This window comes from Vitis riparia, chromosome 10 (assembly GCF_004353265.1).
Source record: "Vitis riparia cultivar Riparia Gloire de Montpellier isolate 1030 chromosome 10, EGFV_Vit.rip_1.0, whole genome shotgun sequence".
NCBI lineage: Eukaryota > Viridiplantae > Streptophyta > Magnoliopsida > Vitales > Vitaceae > Vitis > Vitis riparia.
The window spans coordinates 10,657,465-10,671,819 of NC_048440.1; the positions used below are offsets into that span (position 1 = coordinate 10,657,465).

A 14,355-nucleotide genomic window follows, 5' to 3' on the forward strand; every position below is an offset into this window, starting at 1 on the left:
CTCAATTTTTTTTTAAAAAAATTTTAAATATATTTTTTTATTCCTAATGAATTGAAAGACCCATGATAGTACCTTTCTTAGTATTTAATAACGTTTAAACATTGAGGGAGTTGATATTAATGACAATAGGTATAGGTTTTAGGACAAGGAGTGCATGAAATTTGTGCAGAGCTCATTCTAATAATGACAAGATGAGCTGTATGTTAGAGGCATTTCCAAGTCAAATAAGGCGACCTGCATGCTCACAACAATTTAATTATGTAACGATAAGAAAAGAAATTCAGCATCTACTCAGTAGCATTAGAGTAGAGGGTGCTTCAAGTCTATGAAGAACATTAATGGTTGGGGAAGTAGGACAGTTGGAAAAATAACACCCAGCTGATATGCAACATGGAGACTTATATAAAGATATCAAGTTGTAAAGTGCATTGTCCCCCATCCCATACTCTCCTGCTTCTATATTACCCTTGTGCTTTCCATTTGTTTTAGCAGAATGGCTCATCCTGTACACCAAGCTAATGAGAACAGCCCTTTTGGGAACCTCACAAGGGAAGAATTCTACAAAAAACACCATGTTCTCCACCAGGAGGGTTTCATGCTAAACAGCCAAAACTTGAAAATCTTCACACAGTCCTGGTGTCCTGATTCCACCCTTCAACCCAAGGGCCTTGTGGCCATGGTCCATGGCTACACCTCTGAGAGCAGCTGGCTCTTTGGGCTCACTGCTGTGGCTATTGCTAAGGCTGGGTATTTTGTTTATGCACTTGACCTCCAAGGCCATGGCTATTCTGAAGGCTTACCTGGGCACATCCCTGATATCCAGCCTATTGTTCGTGACTGCATCCAATACTTCGACTCTGCACGAGCTAACCACCCGAAGCTCCCTGCTTTCCTCTATGGCGAGTCACTGGGTGGTGCAATTACCATACTTTTATGCCTCAAGCAAGAATGCAAGTGGAATGGGTTGATTTTGAATGGAGCTATGTGTGGAGTTTCTGCTAAGTTCAAACCAGTGTGGCCACTAGAGAAGCTGCTTCCAGTGGCTGCTTTCTTTGCACCCAATTGGAGGATAGTGACTTCGAAACCTTTGGCAAGTAAGTCCTACAAAGAGGAGTGGAAGAGAAAGTTAGTGGCAAAGAGTCCAAACCGTCGTGCCTCTGGAAAGCCACCTGCAGCCACAGCACTGGAGTTTCTGAGAGTTTGTGACTACATAAGTAGGCATTGCCATGAGTTAGAAGTTCCAATGCTAGTAGTCCATGGGGAGGATGATATGGTGTGTGCCTCGGATTCTGCAAGGAAAGTTTATGAGTTAGCAGCCAGTAAGGATAAAACATTGAACATCTTTCAAGGTATGTGGCATCAATTGATTGGTGAACCTAAGGAAGGCGTCGAGCTAGTTTTTGGGACCATTCTCTCATGGATAGGCAGTCGGGCTGAAAAGGCTAAAGCCAATACAAATAGGCTTTATGTTGAACAGTGAACCAAATGAACTATTATGTATATTTTGCCAGTGGCAGTTGGTTATGGCAAAAAGATGTTGGTTGGTTCAAAAAATGCAAGCCTCTAGATGTTCATGTTCTTTTGTTCTCTCTCTATTATTATTATTTTATGTAACATAAAGTTATGAAGTCATTCTTCACCAAAACGTTATTATGACTGTCACTGTTCCAACCAAATGACTATTTTCTCATATATATAAATACTGAGATTTCATTCTAGAAGGAGAGGAGACAAAGAATCTGCTCACCTAAACAGCTGGAAATGGCAATGTGAAAAAGTGACTCATAGTCATAGATTGCTCCTTGAATAAGTGACTCTAAAGTCAAAGATTGCTAGGCAAGGAGTGCAGGTGGGACAAAACTTCTCTCTGAACTTGGTATCTTCTCAATTTTCCAGTTGATGTAAGTGGGAATGGCTTCCTCCATAAAGTAAAAAGTTTTGGTATTTTAAATCTACAAAAGAAATGGAAATAATAAGAGAGAGAAAACAAGAGAGGAGGAAGGAATATATACAAACATTTAAAAGCCATGCATCCTACCAAGATAATATAGAATAAAAGAAAGCATTACCCAGTTAAATTCTTCTCTCTACAATGGTGCCGCAGGGTTTCACTGGATAAGACTAGCTCTTTCTTTTCAGTTGGATGTACAGGACTATTATCAGCCCATTGCCAATTGTCTTTTATTCGAATACAAGCAACAACCATCTCTGTCAAGCGAACATCTGGAAGTCCAACAACCACACTGCCAGTGACTCCTGGGTGTTGTGATAGGACGGTCTCCACCTAAGTCACCAAATAACTAAATCTTTTAGAATTTTGGAGGCCACAGGCCAAATTAAATACTCATTTAAGAAAGAAGACCAGATTTTCTGAAAGAAAGGGAATAGAAAATTCTAGTAAAAAATTCAACCTAATTCATGTTCTCTTCCTCATTTCAGTCACCAAACAACAAAAGGTGCAGAATTTCAAACTTTCTTTTGGATTTTTTTTCCTTTTCTCAATAATCATGGGTTGGAGGCAATACTTTTGATACTCACCTCTTCAGGATACACGTTCTCCCCTCCACTCTTGATTCGATTGTTTGTTCGTCCAATCAGCCATATATTACCATAGTCATCGATGGACCCTATATCACCTGTATCTAGCCAACCTTCATCAGGAGAATCTGATGGCCTTGATGGAATTTGATCCCAATATCTAAGCATTATGTGTGGGCCTCTGGTTAAAATCCTTCCAACATGATCTGAGCTATCAAAGCATATTTTTAATTCAACATGTGGAGCAGGCTTGCCGACACAAACACCTTCAGGCAGGTGAAATGAACTTGATTTTATTTCAACTAACTCTTGAAGAGCCTGCCTGGAGCTTGCACATGTTGGGTCATAGAGGGTCATGAATGTCAGTGAAGAACAGGTCTCTGTCATTCCTTCAAAAATTCCAGAAGAAAGAGGAGAAAAGAATAAGAAGGTTTCTAAGTATGTAAAAGATGGCGCTTAGAAGAAACTAAAAGAAATATTGGAAGAAACTTAAGAAAGATTAACAAAATTAATTTTAGAATAAATTTAACATTTCGTATCAGTTTCTAGATCATTTTTCCTAGGGGCATAAATAATTTGAACAAAGTGCTGGTACTTCAAGTTCTGTTTGATAGAATTTAAATCAAGAGCTAGAGCTCACTCAGGTAGCTCAAGCTTAGCTTGTTACTGTTCTGTTGAGCTTAAGCTAGTTCATGATCTTGATTAAGCCATCTCATTAGCAGTTAAACAGAAAAAGTAGAAGCCACAGAAATCCCAAATTTGAAAGAAGAAGGACTATAAAACTACTCAGCAAAAGAAGGAACAAAAAGAAATAATTTTTTTGCAATGCAGGTTATTATGATTCCCTGTCCCATCTTTAGCATGACAATGCCAAATGACTAAATTTTGGCAGAACACCACAATGTTAATTGCTGATGTCCTCCCCAAAAGCCTACTCAGGTCCTTACCAGTTTTTACAGGCTTAGTACTTTTTATTGCTTTAGTCCTAATGATATTCCTTTTTAGTAAATTTCATAAGATATCTCGTTGGTTTAACCACACCAACACCACTTTAGCTTTAGAAGCCCTGGTGATCTGATTTTAGAGTCACATGGCTGGGTTTGTTTAGCTATTGAACTTTGTACATAAGCTCATATACACCCAGTTAGGCTGGTGAACAAATTTAATGAGTTGGAACTTTCTATTTACCAGTTTTGCATGTTCAACAATCAGATCAGGCTGATTGTATAAGTCCCAAAGTTACCCTTGCTTGTGGGAGGAGTTGAAACATTTTAGAGGTTGAGACAGAAGCCTATTAAAATTGTGTGCATATTTACCAAAACAGGAAAAAATTGCACGCTGAAGCACTATATTCAATTACATTGTTTTCCCTTAAACAAACATCTATTACTATGAAATTGACCAATACTACTCTTGTGGCCATTAGAAGTCAAGTCTTCTTTGAAGTTGCTTCCAACACATTAAAAGTTCTATGTCGTATCATCAAATAAATTCAGAGTGGAATAAGATAGCAAAAATACAAGAAGGAACAAAGAGCAAAAAGAGACACACCATAAGCTGAAAGAATCTTAGCTCTTGGGAAGAATTTGATAGCATCTTCAATAAGCCCATTAGAGAGACCTCCACCTCCATTTAGTATCTTCTTTACACTTTCAGTCACTTTCCAGGTCATCTTCATCCTGACAAAGCTTTCCAAACCTGAACTTAGAAAAATCAACTACCATATAACTGCATGATCATACCCTTTGTTGAGTTCCTATCCATTTTTTTGGCTAGTTCCCACTAGCTCATTAACCCTTTATCATAAGAATAGAGAATATTAAATACCTATGCCTTGTATGGATGCCTAAAGAGAGAACATTATACTAAGGAGGGTGGCAGAATGCCAAACAGGGCCTTTGTTGCTATGAGCCTTAGAACATGGGTTAGTCGAGTTAAATATACCAGGAAGCATAACTGACAAAAGCATCTCATGTATCCTATGTGAGTAACAAACATGAAAAAAATTACTCTGACAACATGAAAATGCCATATCCTCAGAGAAAACAATAAAATGTTTCATTAGAAAACCTTCCCATCATTCAATTGACTTATCTCAGTGATACATCAAAAAGAATACTTGCAAAAAGCAATAACACGGAGTCTCCTTAAATTTTTGTTCCCAATTTCTCGTAATAAAGGAGGTTGTATGGTTTACCTGATAATGGAAACTAAATCTGCCATTATTGCAGGGACAGTGATTAGAGAAGTCACATGGTGTTGCTTTATGGCTTCCAGTGCCAATTTGGCATCAAACTTTGGTATAAAGATATGGCAACCTCCTACCATTAACATGGTCAAGGCAGATGACAAACCACCAATATGGCACAATGGAGCAGTATGCAAATAGACCTGCAAAAAACCCACACAATTAACAGAGGGCTTTAGCCTTTCTGTCAACCATGCCACTAGGACAGGAAGGGTCTAGAAACAATTCTTCCTTGAATCATCCTATGCCATATTATCTATTTGAGGAAACACAAATCATGCTATGCCTAAGTTTCTACATATCCAAATCCTGTGGCTTGAATTGTTGTTTTATTTTTTATATTCTACAGCCAGAAATGAAAATTCATTTCACTAGGGAAAGACTTACATCATCATCATCATAACCCACAATGGCAATTTTTGCCAGAGATTGTATAATTAAAGCTGAATGGCTTATTGTTACTCCCTTCGGTCTTCCAGTGGTCCCTATACCCAAGAAAAAAAACATAAAACCAATTATTACACCAAGAAGATTAGTGGGAAATTGAGGGTCTCTCTATGGTAAGAACTTGAAGTACAAATGACTAATGACTGACATTTTAATTCTTATATAAGTTTCTGACTTATGTTTCTGGGTAGTTGCTCTATGCAACTTTAGCATACAAGTGATTCCTAAAAGGGATAGGTAACAGTCATTATTTGTAGATTTTGGAAAGAGGCATATATAATCTTGAATGAAGTAATTTTTGAAGCTATATGCCCCAGTTCTGTTGTAAGGAAGCTCACTATTTAATGAAAACCTATCAAACTCCAAACTTTGTGACCAGCAGTGAGTTCAAATAGATGAAGGCAAACCTTTGAAATTTTAGTATATCTTGTGGGGCTGTGACTGGTAGCTCCTTGCTTAAAAAAATGCATTTTTGGGATTGTTGCATTGAGGATTAACCATTAAATTAATGTCGCTTAATGGTTTGGCCAACCTGATATTTTTGAGAAACAAGGGAACTGGCGCCAATTAATCGTTGGAAAGCTAAAACTTCACTGTACTACTCAGTGCAAATAAAAGAGTCCATATTTCTTTTTTCATGAACATGAATGACCAATTCAGGGGCCATAATCTTCTATGATGAAAACATGCACTGATCGTGGAAATTCTTTAGAAAGAAGTTCTAGATTCATTCTAGCAAGTAAAAATATATAAGAAAGCTTAAATAAAAAATAGAAACTGTACCTGATGTGAAGCATATTAAAACAGCTCCCTCAGGAGCCCAGGCGTAATTGAATGATAAAGATTTCAGAGCAGGCTTCTTTAGCGTTTCAGTAGTTAATGCTGAAAAAAGAACAATGGAAACAACACTATCAGAAATTATTGCTGGTACCCCTATCTTATGTTTTCTTTTTCATATTCAATCTTTGGATCAGGAAACTGAATACTACTTTCTTTGCTGTTGAACTCAGAAAGGGAATCCATGAAAACATGCCACCTAAGAGAAGGCAAGTGATCATTTTCAAGCTTTGGGTACCAGTAACTACAACTACTGTCAGTGATCAGCATCACCGGCTTCACCATCTCCATTGCAAATCTCGCTTCTTCAAAGCTCTGCAAGTGGAGATAGAATACTATTACTGTAACAATCCACTCCCTCTCCTATGTAAATATTGTTTGCTCTGGGCTAATGGGTTTTCACGGCCTTAAAACGTGTCTTCCCTAATTAAGAGAAGTCTACTATATATACAGTATTAAGAACTTCTTCCCCTATCTGGGATATCCGTAATTAGATATTGTAGTCAATGGCACTAACACATGATTAAAGCCTATGATACCACATTTGAAAGTAAATAATTACATTGGCAATGCTTTGAATGCCATCAAACATGAACCCATCTGATTATCATATTAGAAACTAATCATTTTGACCCTTTTTGGTATTCATCCACTTTAGTTTCTGAGTTTTGAAGAGTCTTTTTACATACCCATCTGTAATTGAGGGGAGCAACTACCCCTCCAACAAATGCAACAGCCAGAAACCACTCCAAATACTGGTCACTGATTCAAAACCCACCAAAATTTAACAATATAAGAACATAGTTATTAATTATATTATAAAATAATTAAACAACTACTACAATTCATCCACCTTTTGGAGGGTATGGCATTCCCAATATCAAACAGCAATCATACGGAAGCATGATTCAAAAAAGAGAAAGGTAATTACGTCAAATTGCAAAGACTTTTCTTAGCCAACTCCAGTCAACCGTAAACTGAAACCATCCCGCTAACCTGGGCTCTAAAAGGGGAAGTGCATAGGCACAGCCCAATCCTATACAACCACCACCACCAAAGGCGCAAGTTAGCACGACGCACCTGTTGAGAGCAGAAATGGCGACGACATCTCCGGCACGAACGCCGAGGTCGAGCAGCCCCTGCGCCAGGCTCAGGACGCCGTCGACGAACTGATGGCCAGTGTTTCGCCGGTTGCCGGAGATGGTGACTGCGGAATGTATCCGGAGAGTTGCGAGGCGGCTCAAGCAGTGGCAAATGTGGGCCCGGGAGTAAAAAGCCATGGGTGTGGAGTGGAGCTCAGTTAGGGACTTTGAGGAGAGTGCAGTGGAGGTGGTAGACCTCTGGTTTCCAAGTTCCAATGGCGAAGACGTTTACCGCATGCTCCATATCTTATCACGGGCAGAAGACTGCGCCAGAGCCTTGTGATTGGGTAGGGAGATTACAGCCTGTATCGGACCGTTTCCCGAATCCGGGAACAAGGGGCACGTTTGTCGTTTTTTGTTCAATCCAAGGGTGGTTTAGTAATTCACACGGTTTGTTATTTAGTGCTTTGTTCACCGGAATTCTCGCCGGGCGGTGATCCGATCACACGCGGCTCCGTTTTAAATTAAGCTAGTTTAAGTTAAAAGAGACAAAATATCTAAAGGGCAGATTTCTAAAATATTTGGTTAAGAGTATTTATACTTACACCCATCAAATTTCTCTCGACATCCACCTGAATTAAGAATTTTTTACCAATAAAAATGACTTTTTATGAAAAGACCAAAATACCCTTAAAATAGCATCCGGAATACCTTTGAAGTTGGCATTGTTCGATACTATATTTTCGGACATCCTCCAAAATGTCTACCGTTATACTTTTAGATATCTTTAAAGGGTTTCCAACACTATACTTGGAAATTCAAAATTATACTTTCCCACATAGTTTTTATATATAGTTTTATAAGTTTGGACAACACAAAATCATTTTTTTGTCCTTTTCATTTCTCTTCCACTTGTTGAAAAATTTTCATTTATAAAACACTTTTAAAGTGTTTTTCACGGTTTTTAAACTACTTTTACAACAAACTTTTGTCAAAATTTACATAAATCATAAGCTTTAAAAATATATATTTATCTGGTACAAATATAATATTAATATATAAATTAAAAAAGTTGAAATTAATTTTAAACTTGTCTCGAATACTTTTTTGTTAATAAACAAGCCTTAGAAAAAAGATTTTATCGTGGGGTTTATTATTGACAAAAAAAAAAAAAAAAAAGAGAGAGAGAGAGAAGAAGAAGGTATGGAGGAGAGTAATGAGCATGTGTAAATAATTCAAAATGAATGTGTAAACAAGATAGATGTATAGACTAATTAGGTGAATGCAAATAGGGACACTCTTCCGATAAAATGGACAAAATAACCCTCAAAACATTTTTGTCTTCTTTATCCTTTTTTATATGCCTTACTTCCCTTCTCTCTTATTCATATTTCTCTTATTTTATTTCTCACTTAAGAATCGAAGAACAAGGATGGTTATTTTAAAAAGCAAAATACTCACCTTTAGTGAAAAATATTCAAGAATATGATGAAAAAGTATATAGTTTTTGGAAATATTTAGGATTTCAAAATGTTGGACATTACATATTTTGCCCCATTGTTATAGTGTTTGTACATTATTTATTTTAGTTATTAACTAAATGTTGAGATATTAGGAATGCTTTCCGTATATCATTCTTTCCTTATATTATTTAGTGTTGAGATATTAGGAATGTTTAAATATTAGGGAAGTTGAGATATTAAGAATATTGAGATATTAGGAATATTGAGATATTAGGAAAGTTGAGATATTAAGATATTAGTTATTATTTCCTTATATCATTCTTTCCTTGTATCATTCCTTCCCATTCTTAGAATGGTGATTACCCTCTATATATACTCTGTACATGAACGAATGAAAATATGAATGGAAAAAATTACCATTTATCAATTTGAAGATGGTATCAGAGCCATGGAACTGAAATCCTGGATATTTTGTCGCTATGGTAGTCCGACAGCGATCATCCATCCTAAGACAAACCCTAATATTGATAAGTCAACCTTCAAATGCACTCACTGCAATAAGATTGATCTCACCAATCTGGATATCCCACAATTTCAAAGCAACGACTCTTGGTATGATCAGGAAAACAATGAGGAATCGAGGGTTTGAACCATGAACCTTTAGATCATGTTTAGGCTATCAACACTTTGTTATTAATGATAATAATCGTGATCAACGGAAGAAGGATTCCAAGAAAACCTCGATTGCAACTGTTACCGAAATAAAAACAGAGGCTAATGTTGCAGAGAAAGCCTCTGCATTGGTAGCCGCTATAGATCATGGTGGTAAGTTTTTAAATACTTTTACATCTGTTATTAATAGTGCATGGATAATTGATTCTGGTGTTATAGATCATATGATTTTTTATTCTAGACAGGTTTCACCCCTTAGACCTTCCTCACAAAAAAATTGTTTCCACAGCCAATGGTAACACAACCCCAGTCATGGGGAAGGATCCTTAACTCTTACTGATACTTTGAATTTGGATTCTGTTTTAGTTATTCCATCTTTAGATTACAATATTTTGTCAGTTTCTTAAATCACCGTAGCCTTATCTTGGATTGTCATTTTTTGACCTGAATTTTGTGTGATTAAGGACATCCAAACAAGACAGACGATTGGTTGTGGTATTAAGTGGGGAAAACTCTATTACTTGGACTTGCAGTCAAAGGATTCAAATAAGTTGCAACAAGCCTTGATGGCAGATGGATCTGAGGGGGAGAAGAAAAAGTTTGAAATTTGGTTGTGGCATCGACGTTTGGGACATGCTTCCTTTGGTTATTTAAAAAAATTGTTTCCTAGTTTGTTTGCAAAGAGTGATATTTCTGGTTTCCGTTGTGATATTTGTGAATTGGCTAAAAGCCATAGTGTTTCGTTTCCGTTAATTTTGAACAAAAGTCCGTTTCCTTTTATGGTTATACATTCTGATGTTTGGGGCCCATCCAAAGTCCCAACTTTGAGTGGCTCACATTGGTTTGTTACTTTTATTGATGATTGTACCAGAATGACATGGTTATGCTTGATGAAGACCAAAGATGAAGTGAACTTGTTGTTTCAAAAATTTCATAAAATGATTGAAACTCAGTACAATGCAAAGGTTCGGGTTCTGCATACAATGCAAAGGTTCGGGTTCTGCGTAGTGATAATGGTGGAGAATATCAAAGTTCTGATCTTCAAAAGTATTTGGAAGGACATGACATCATTCATTAGACTACTTGTTCCAATACACCCCAGCAAAATGGAGTCGCTGAAAGGAAAAATCGGCACTTGTTAGAGGTTGTTCGTGCTTCTTTGATAGCAGCAAAAATACTGATATCTTATTGGGGAGAAGCAATCACATCTGCCGCATACTTGATCAATCGGGTACCTTCCAACTCAATTAACTTCCAAACACCTCTCCAAGCTCTTACTAATGCCGTAGTTGCCCCAATTGTCCCAAATCTACCTCCTCGTGTTTTTGGTTGTGTGACATTTGTGCATCTACACAAACACCAACTCACCAAGTTAACTTCCCATGCATTGCAATGTGTGTTTGTTGGATATGCATTGCACAAAAAGGGATATCGATGTTACCATCCTCCAACTCGACAAATGTATATTACAATGGATGTGGTGTTTCATGAAGATTCGATGTATTTTTCATTTGAGTTTGAACTTCAGGGGGAGTATTATAAGGAAATTCAAACTCTCGATTATGATTATCATATCTCTGAGGAAAATGAATCTGGACAATCTGAACTAGTGAACCAAGAAGCGGGTGAGTTGGATATGAGTGGTCAACAATTTGGGTACGAAGATGTCTTCACTGAAATACCAAACCAATTGTCGTCTGTTGAAGGTGTTCTTAATTTGGAACCTGATCCATTCATGAAACGGTTACCACACCGTCATAATAGAGGTATTCCTAAATCCACATATGAACCTGAATTGTCTACCAAAGTCAAATATCCCATGAGCAACTATGTGTCTAACCATCGTTTGTCTGAATCAAATAAGTCATTTGTAAATCAATTATCTACTGTAGCTATTCCTAATAGTGTGCAGGAAGCCTTAGCTGATCCAAGGTGGAAAGCAGCCATGAATGAAGAGATGAAATTATTGCAGAAGAATGAAACATGGGAACTCGTAGAATGTCCACCAGGAAAGAAGCCAGTTGGGTGTTGTTGGATCTATACTGTGAAGTACAAGGCAGATGGTAGTATTGAACCATTTAAAGCAAGACTGGTAGCAAAAGGGTACACTCAAACTTATGGAATTGACTACACAGAGACATTTGCACCTGTAGCTAAGATCAACACAGTTCGAGTATTACTATCTTTAGCTGCAAACCTAGATTGGCCATTACAACAGTTCGATGTGAAAAATGCCTTTCTACATGGCGAGTTATCTGAAGAAGTATATATGGATCTTCCACCAGGATGCATGGTGTCAGAAAAACAATGTCAGAAGGTGTGCAAATTGAAGAAGTTATTGTATGGGTTGAAGCAATCCCCAAGAGCATGGTTTGGAAGGTTCACAAAGTCAATGAGAGCTTTTGGCTATCGTTAAAGTAATTCAGATCACACTTTGTTCCTGAAAAAGCAACATGGTAAGATTACCGCACTCATCGTATATGTGGATGACATGGTAGTTACAGGAAATGATCCCGAAGAAAGAAAAGCTCTGCAAAATTATCTATTTAGAGAATTCGAAATGAAAGATCTAGGTCATTTGAAATACTTTCTTGGGATTGAAGTTTCTCGATCAAGTGAAGGAATTTTTCTGTTTCAAAGAAAGTATGCCTTAGATATTTTACAGGAGACTGGAATGTCGGGATGTCAACCTGTTAATACACCAATAGAAGAAAGTTTGAAATTGTGTGTTGAGCCTAATCAAGTATCAACCGATAAGGGAAGATACCAGAGACTTGTGGGGAGATTAATGTACTTAGCTCATACAAGACCAGATCTTGCTTATGCATTGAGTGTAGTGAGTCAATACATGCATAATCCTGGAGAGCAACATATGAATGCAGTTATGCGTATTTTGAGGTATTTGAAGAATGCTCCTGGGAAGGGAATTTTGTTTGCTAAAAATGTTAATCATCAGAGTATAGAAGTATATATTGATGCTGATTGGGCCGGTGCAGTGGATGATAAGCGATCTACATCTGGTTACTTTACCTTTGTAGGTGGTAATCTTGTGACATGGAAAAGTAAGAAGCAGAATGTCGTCGCTCGTTCAAGTGCAGAAGCAAAATTTAGAGGTATGACTATAGGACTTTGTGAGGCATTATGGCTAAGACTTCTCTTACAGGATTTAGGTTACCTATCTAGGCAACCAATCCGATTGTTTTGTGACAATAAAGCCGCATGTGACATTGCTCATAATCCAGTACAACATGATCGTACAAAGCATGTCGAGGTGGATAGATTCTTCATTAAGGAAAAGTTGGATGATAAGATTGTGGAATTGCCTAAGATTCGATAAGAAGATCAATTGACCGATATCCTCACCAAAGCTGTCTCAAGTCAAGTGTTCTCAAAATTTTTAGACAAGTTGGGCATGTGTGACATCTATGCACAAACTTGAGGGGGAGTGTTGAGATATTAGGAATGCTTTCCGTATATCATTCTTTTCTTATATTATTTAATGTTGAGATATTAGGAATGTTTAAATATTAGGAAAGTTGAGATATTAAGAATATTGAGATATTAGGAATATTGAGATATTAGGAAAGTTGAGATATTAGGAAAGTTGAGATATTAGGATATTAGTTGTTATTTCCTTATATCATTATTTCCTTGTATCATTCCTTCCCATTCTTAGAATGGTGATTACCCTCTATATATACTCTGTACATGAACGAATGAAAATATGAATGGAAAAAATTACCATTTATCAATTTGAAGACTAAATATTTCTTAAATGTGTTGCAATGATGCTTGGAGTGCGACTAGACTAAGATTAAGTTTCATTGGTTTTAGTTTGAATAACTTTTGAAATATGTTAAACTATTCTTCGATTATAATTTAGAATGTTAGCCTGAACTATGTTAGGGTTAAGTTTCATTTCTAAAAACTTTAACCACTGTTAAGTTCCAGTCAAAGTATTCATAAGAATTACATTAGGGTTAAGTTTCATTTATAATAAACTTAATTGTCATTAAATTCAAATTTCGAATATTGACCTAAAATGTGCCTTAAGTGTCTTGTGATGATATTTGAAGTATAAATGCATTAAGATTAAGTTTCATAATCTTTATTTTAAGCAAATTTTGAAATACAGAGGAAATAAAACATGTCGAATTAGGTTTTAAAGTGATTGAATCAAGATTAAGTTTTGTTTTGTTTTATTATGAATCATATTTTAGTTTTTTTTTTCTTTAAATGTCTAGGAATTTAATATGTTTGAGAATGCTTGACTTATGATGTTGTTGGCTCAATAAAAGAAGTATTTATGGAGTTCATTGAATTTGAAGAGAAGATGGAAGCAAATTTTAATGAAATAAATAAACAAATGGAAGAAATATTGACAATTTGAGAAGGCCATGTTGGATGTTAGTAACATTTATATGTTCCATTCTTTATGTTTTTGTGATATGGATAATACATTTCATATACTTTAGTGTATGTTTTATGTAATTTCACATTAGGAACTTGAGGAGTGAATCATTTAGTGCTACAATGGGAAATGAAATGGGGATGAGTTTCAATGAAAAGGTGAGCACTTCAATATAATTTCTAGTAATATGTAGGGATTTAAATGTGTTGAAATTCATTGGATTGTGTTTTATTTGGAGTATTATTTGAAATATTTGGATTTAAATATGTTAAACTAGTTTTTGAAGTAACTAGACGAGGATTAAGTTTTTTTTTTTGTCATATATTACTAATAGTTGAACACGTGCATGTGGGTGATATTGCTTTCACAATTTATTTTTTTATAGACATATTTTTTTTTTGTTTTTTCTAATTCACCACAATTCTAGATATCAAATTTATAGAATATCAATGATTTAATATTTCAAAAAGCTTTCTTCTTTTACGTTGAATAAAAGTTGAAACTCACATATGAATTTATTTTTTATAGTCATTTAGAATTTTCTATATATCATTATTTCAAATAAATTATTTTAACTAAAAATTTATTATGACAACTCCAAGGAATATGTAGAATATCGTTTAATGTTTGGATTTTTTTTTTCAAAATAATAATAAA

The 14,355-nt window shown here is 35.9% G+C and overlaps 2 protein-coding genes across 4 annotated transcripts; one reads left to right on the forward strand and one right to left on the reverse strand.

Moving 5' to 3' along the window:
• Positions 1–313: 313 nt before the first annotated feature.
• Positions 314–7,501, reverse strand: LOC117924099 (2-succinylbenzoate--CoA ligase, chloroplastic/peroxisomal). Of its 3 annotated transcripts, none has more exons than XM_034842657.1 (11): positions 7,151–7,501; positions 6,760–6,832; positions 6,223–6,385; positions 6,017–6,115; positions 5,174–5,271; positions 4,736–4,929; positions 4,090–4,217; positions 2,539–2,927; positions 2,070–2,284; positions 1,748–1,952; positions 314–1,289 (listed from the first exon to the last, which is right to left on the reverse strand). In XM_034842657.1, exons 1-10 carry the CDS (start codon positions 7,348–7,350, stop codon positions 1,823–1,825), a joined length of 1,689 nt encoding a protein of 562 aa, XP_034698548.1. In that variant the 5' UTR covers positions 7,351–7,501; the 3' UTR covers positions 314–1,289; positions 1,748–1,822. The 3 variants fall into 3 exon arrangements, with proteins under 3 accessions (XP_034698548.1, XP_034698550.1, XP_034698549.1); XM_034842659.1 differs by lacking the exon at positions 7,151–7,501 and adding an exon at positions 7,002–7,111; XM_034842658.1 differs by lacking the exons at positions 4,736–4,929; positions 5,174–5,271 and having other exon boundaries at positions 4,090–4,236.
• LOC117923091 (caffeoylshikimate esterase-like) lies at positions 494–1,480 on the forward strand. The gene has a single exon (XM_034841340.1). It carries the CDS (start codon positions 494–496, stop codon positions 1,478–1,480), a length of 987 nt encoding a protein of 328 aa, XP_034697231.1.
• Positions 7,502–14,355: the final 6,854 nt, after the last annotated feature.

Coding starts and splice junctions, on each gene's coding strand:
- LOC117923091 (XM_034841340.1), top strand. CDS start 494: ATGGCTCATCCTGTACACCAAGCTAATGAGAACAGCCCTTTTGGGAAC.
- LOC117924099 (XM_034842657.1), bottom strand. CDS start 7,350: ATGGCTTTTTACTCCCGGGCCCACATTTGCCACTGCTTGAGCCGCCTC. Junction 6,386..6,759: donor CTCCCCTCAATTACAGATGG/GTATGTAAAAAG, acceptor CTCCACTTGCAG/AGCTTTGAAGAAGCGAGATT. Junction 1,953..2,069: donor AGAGAGAAGAATTTAACTGG/GTAATGCTTTCT, acceptor TTTCTTTTGTAG/ATTTAAAATACCAAAACTTT.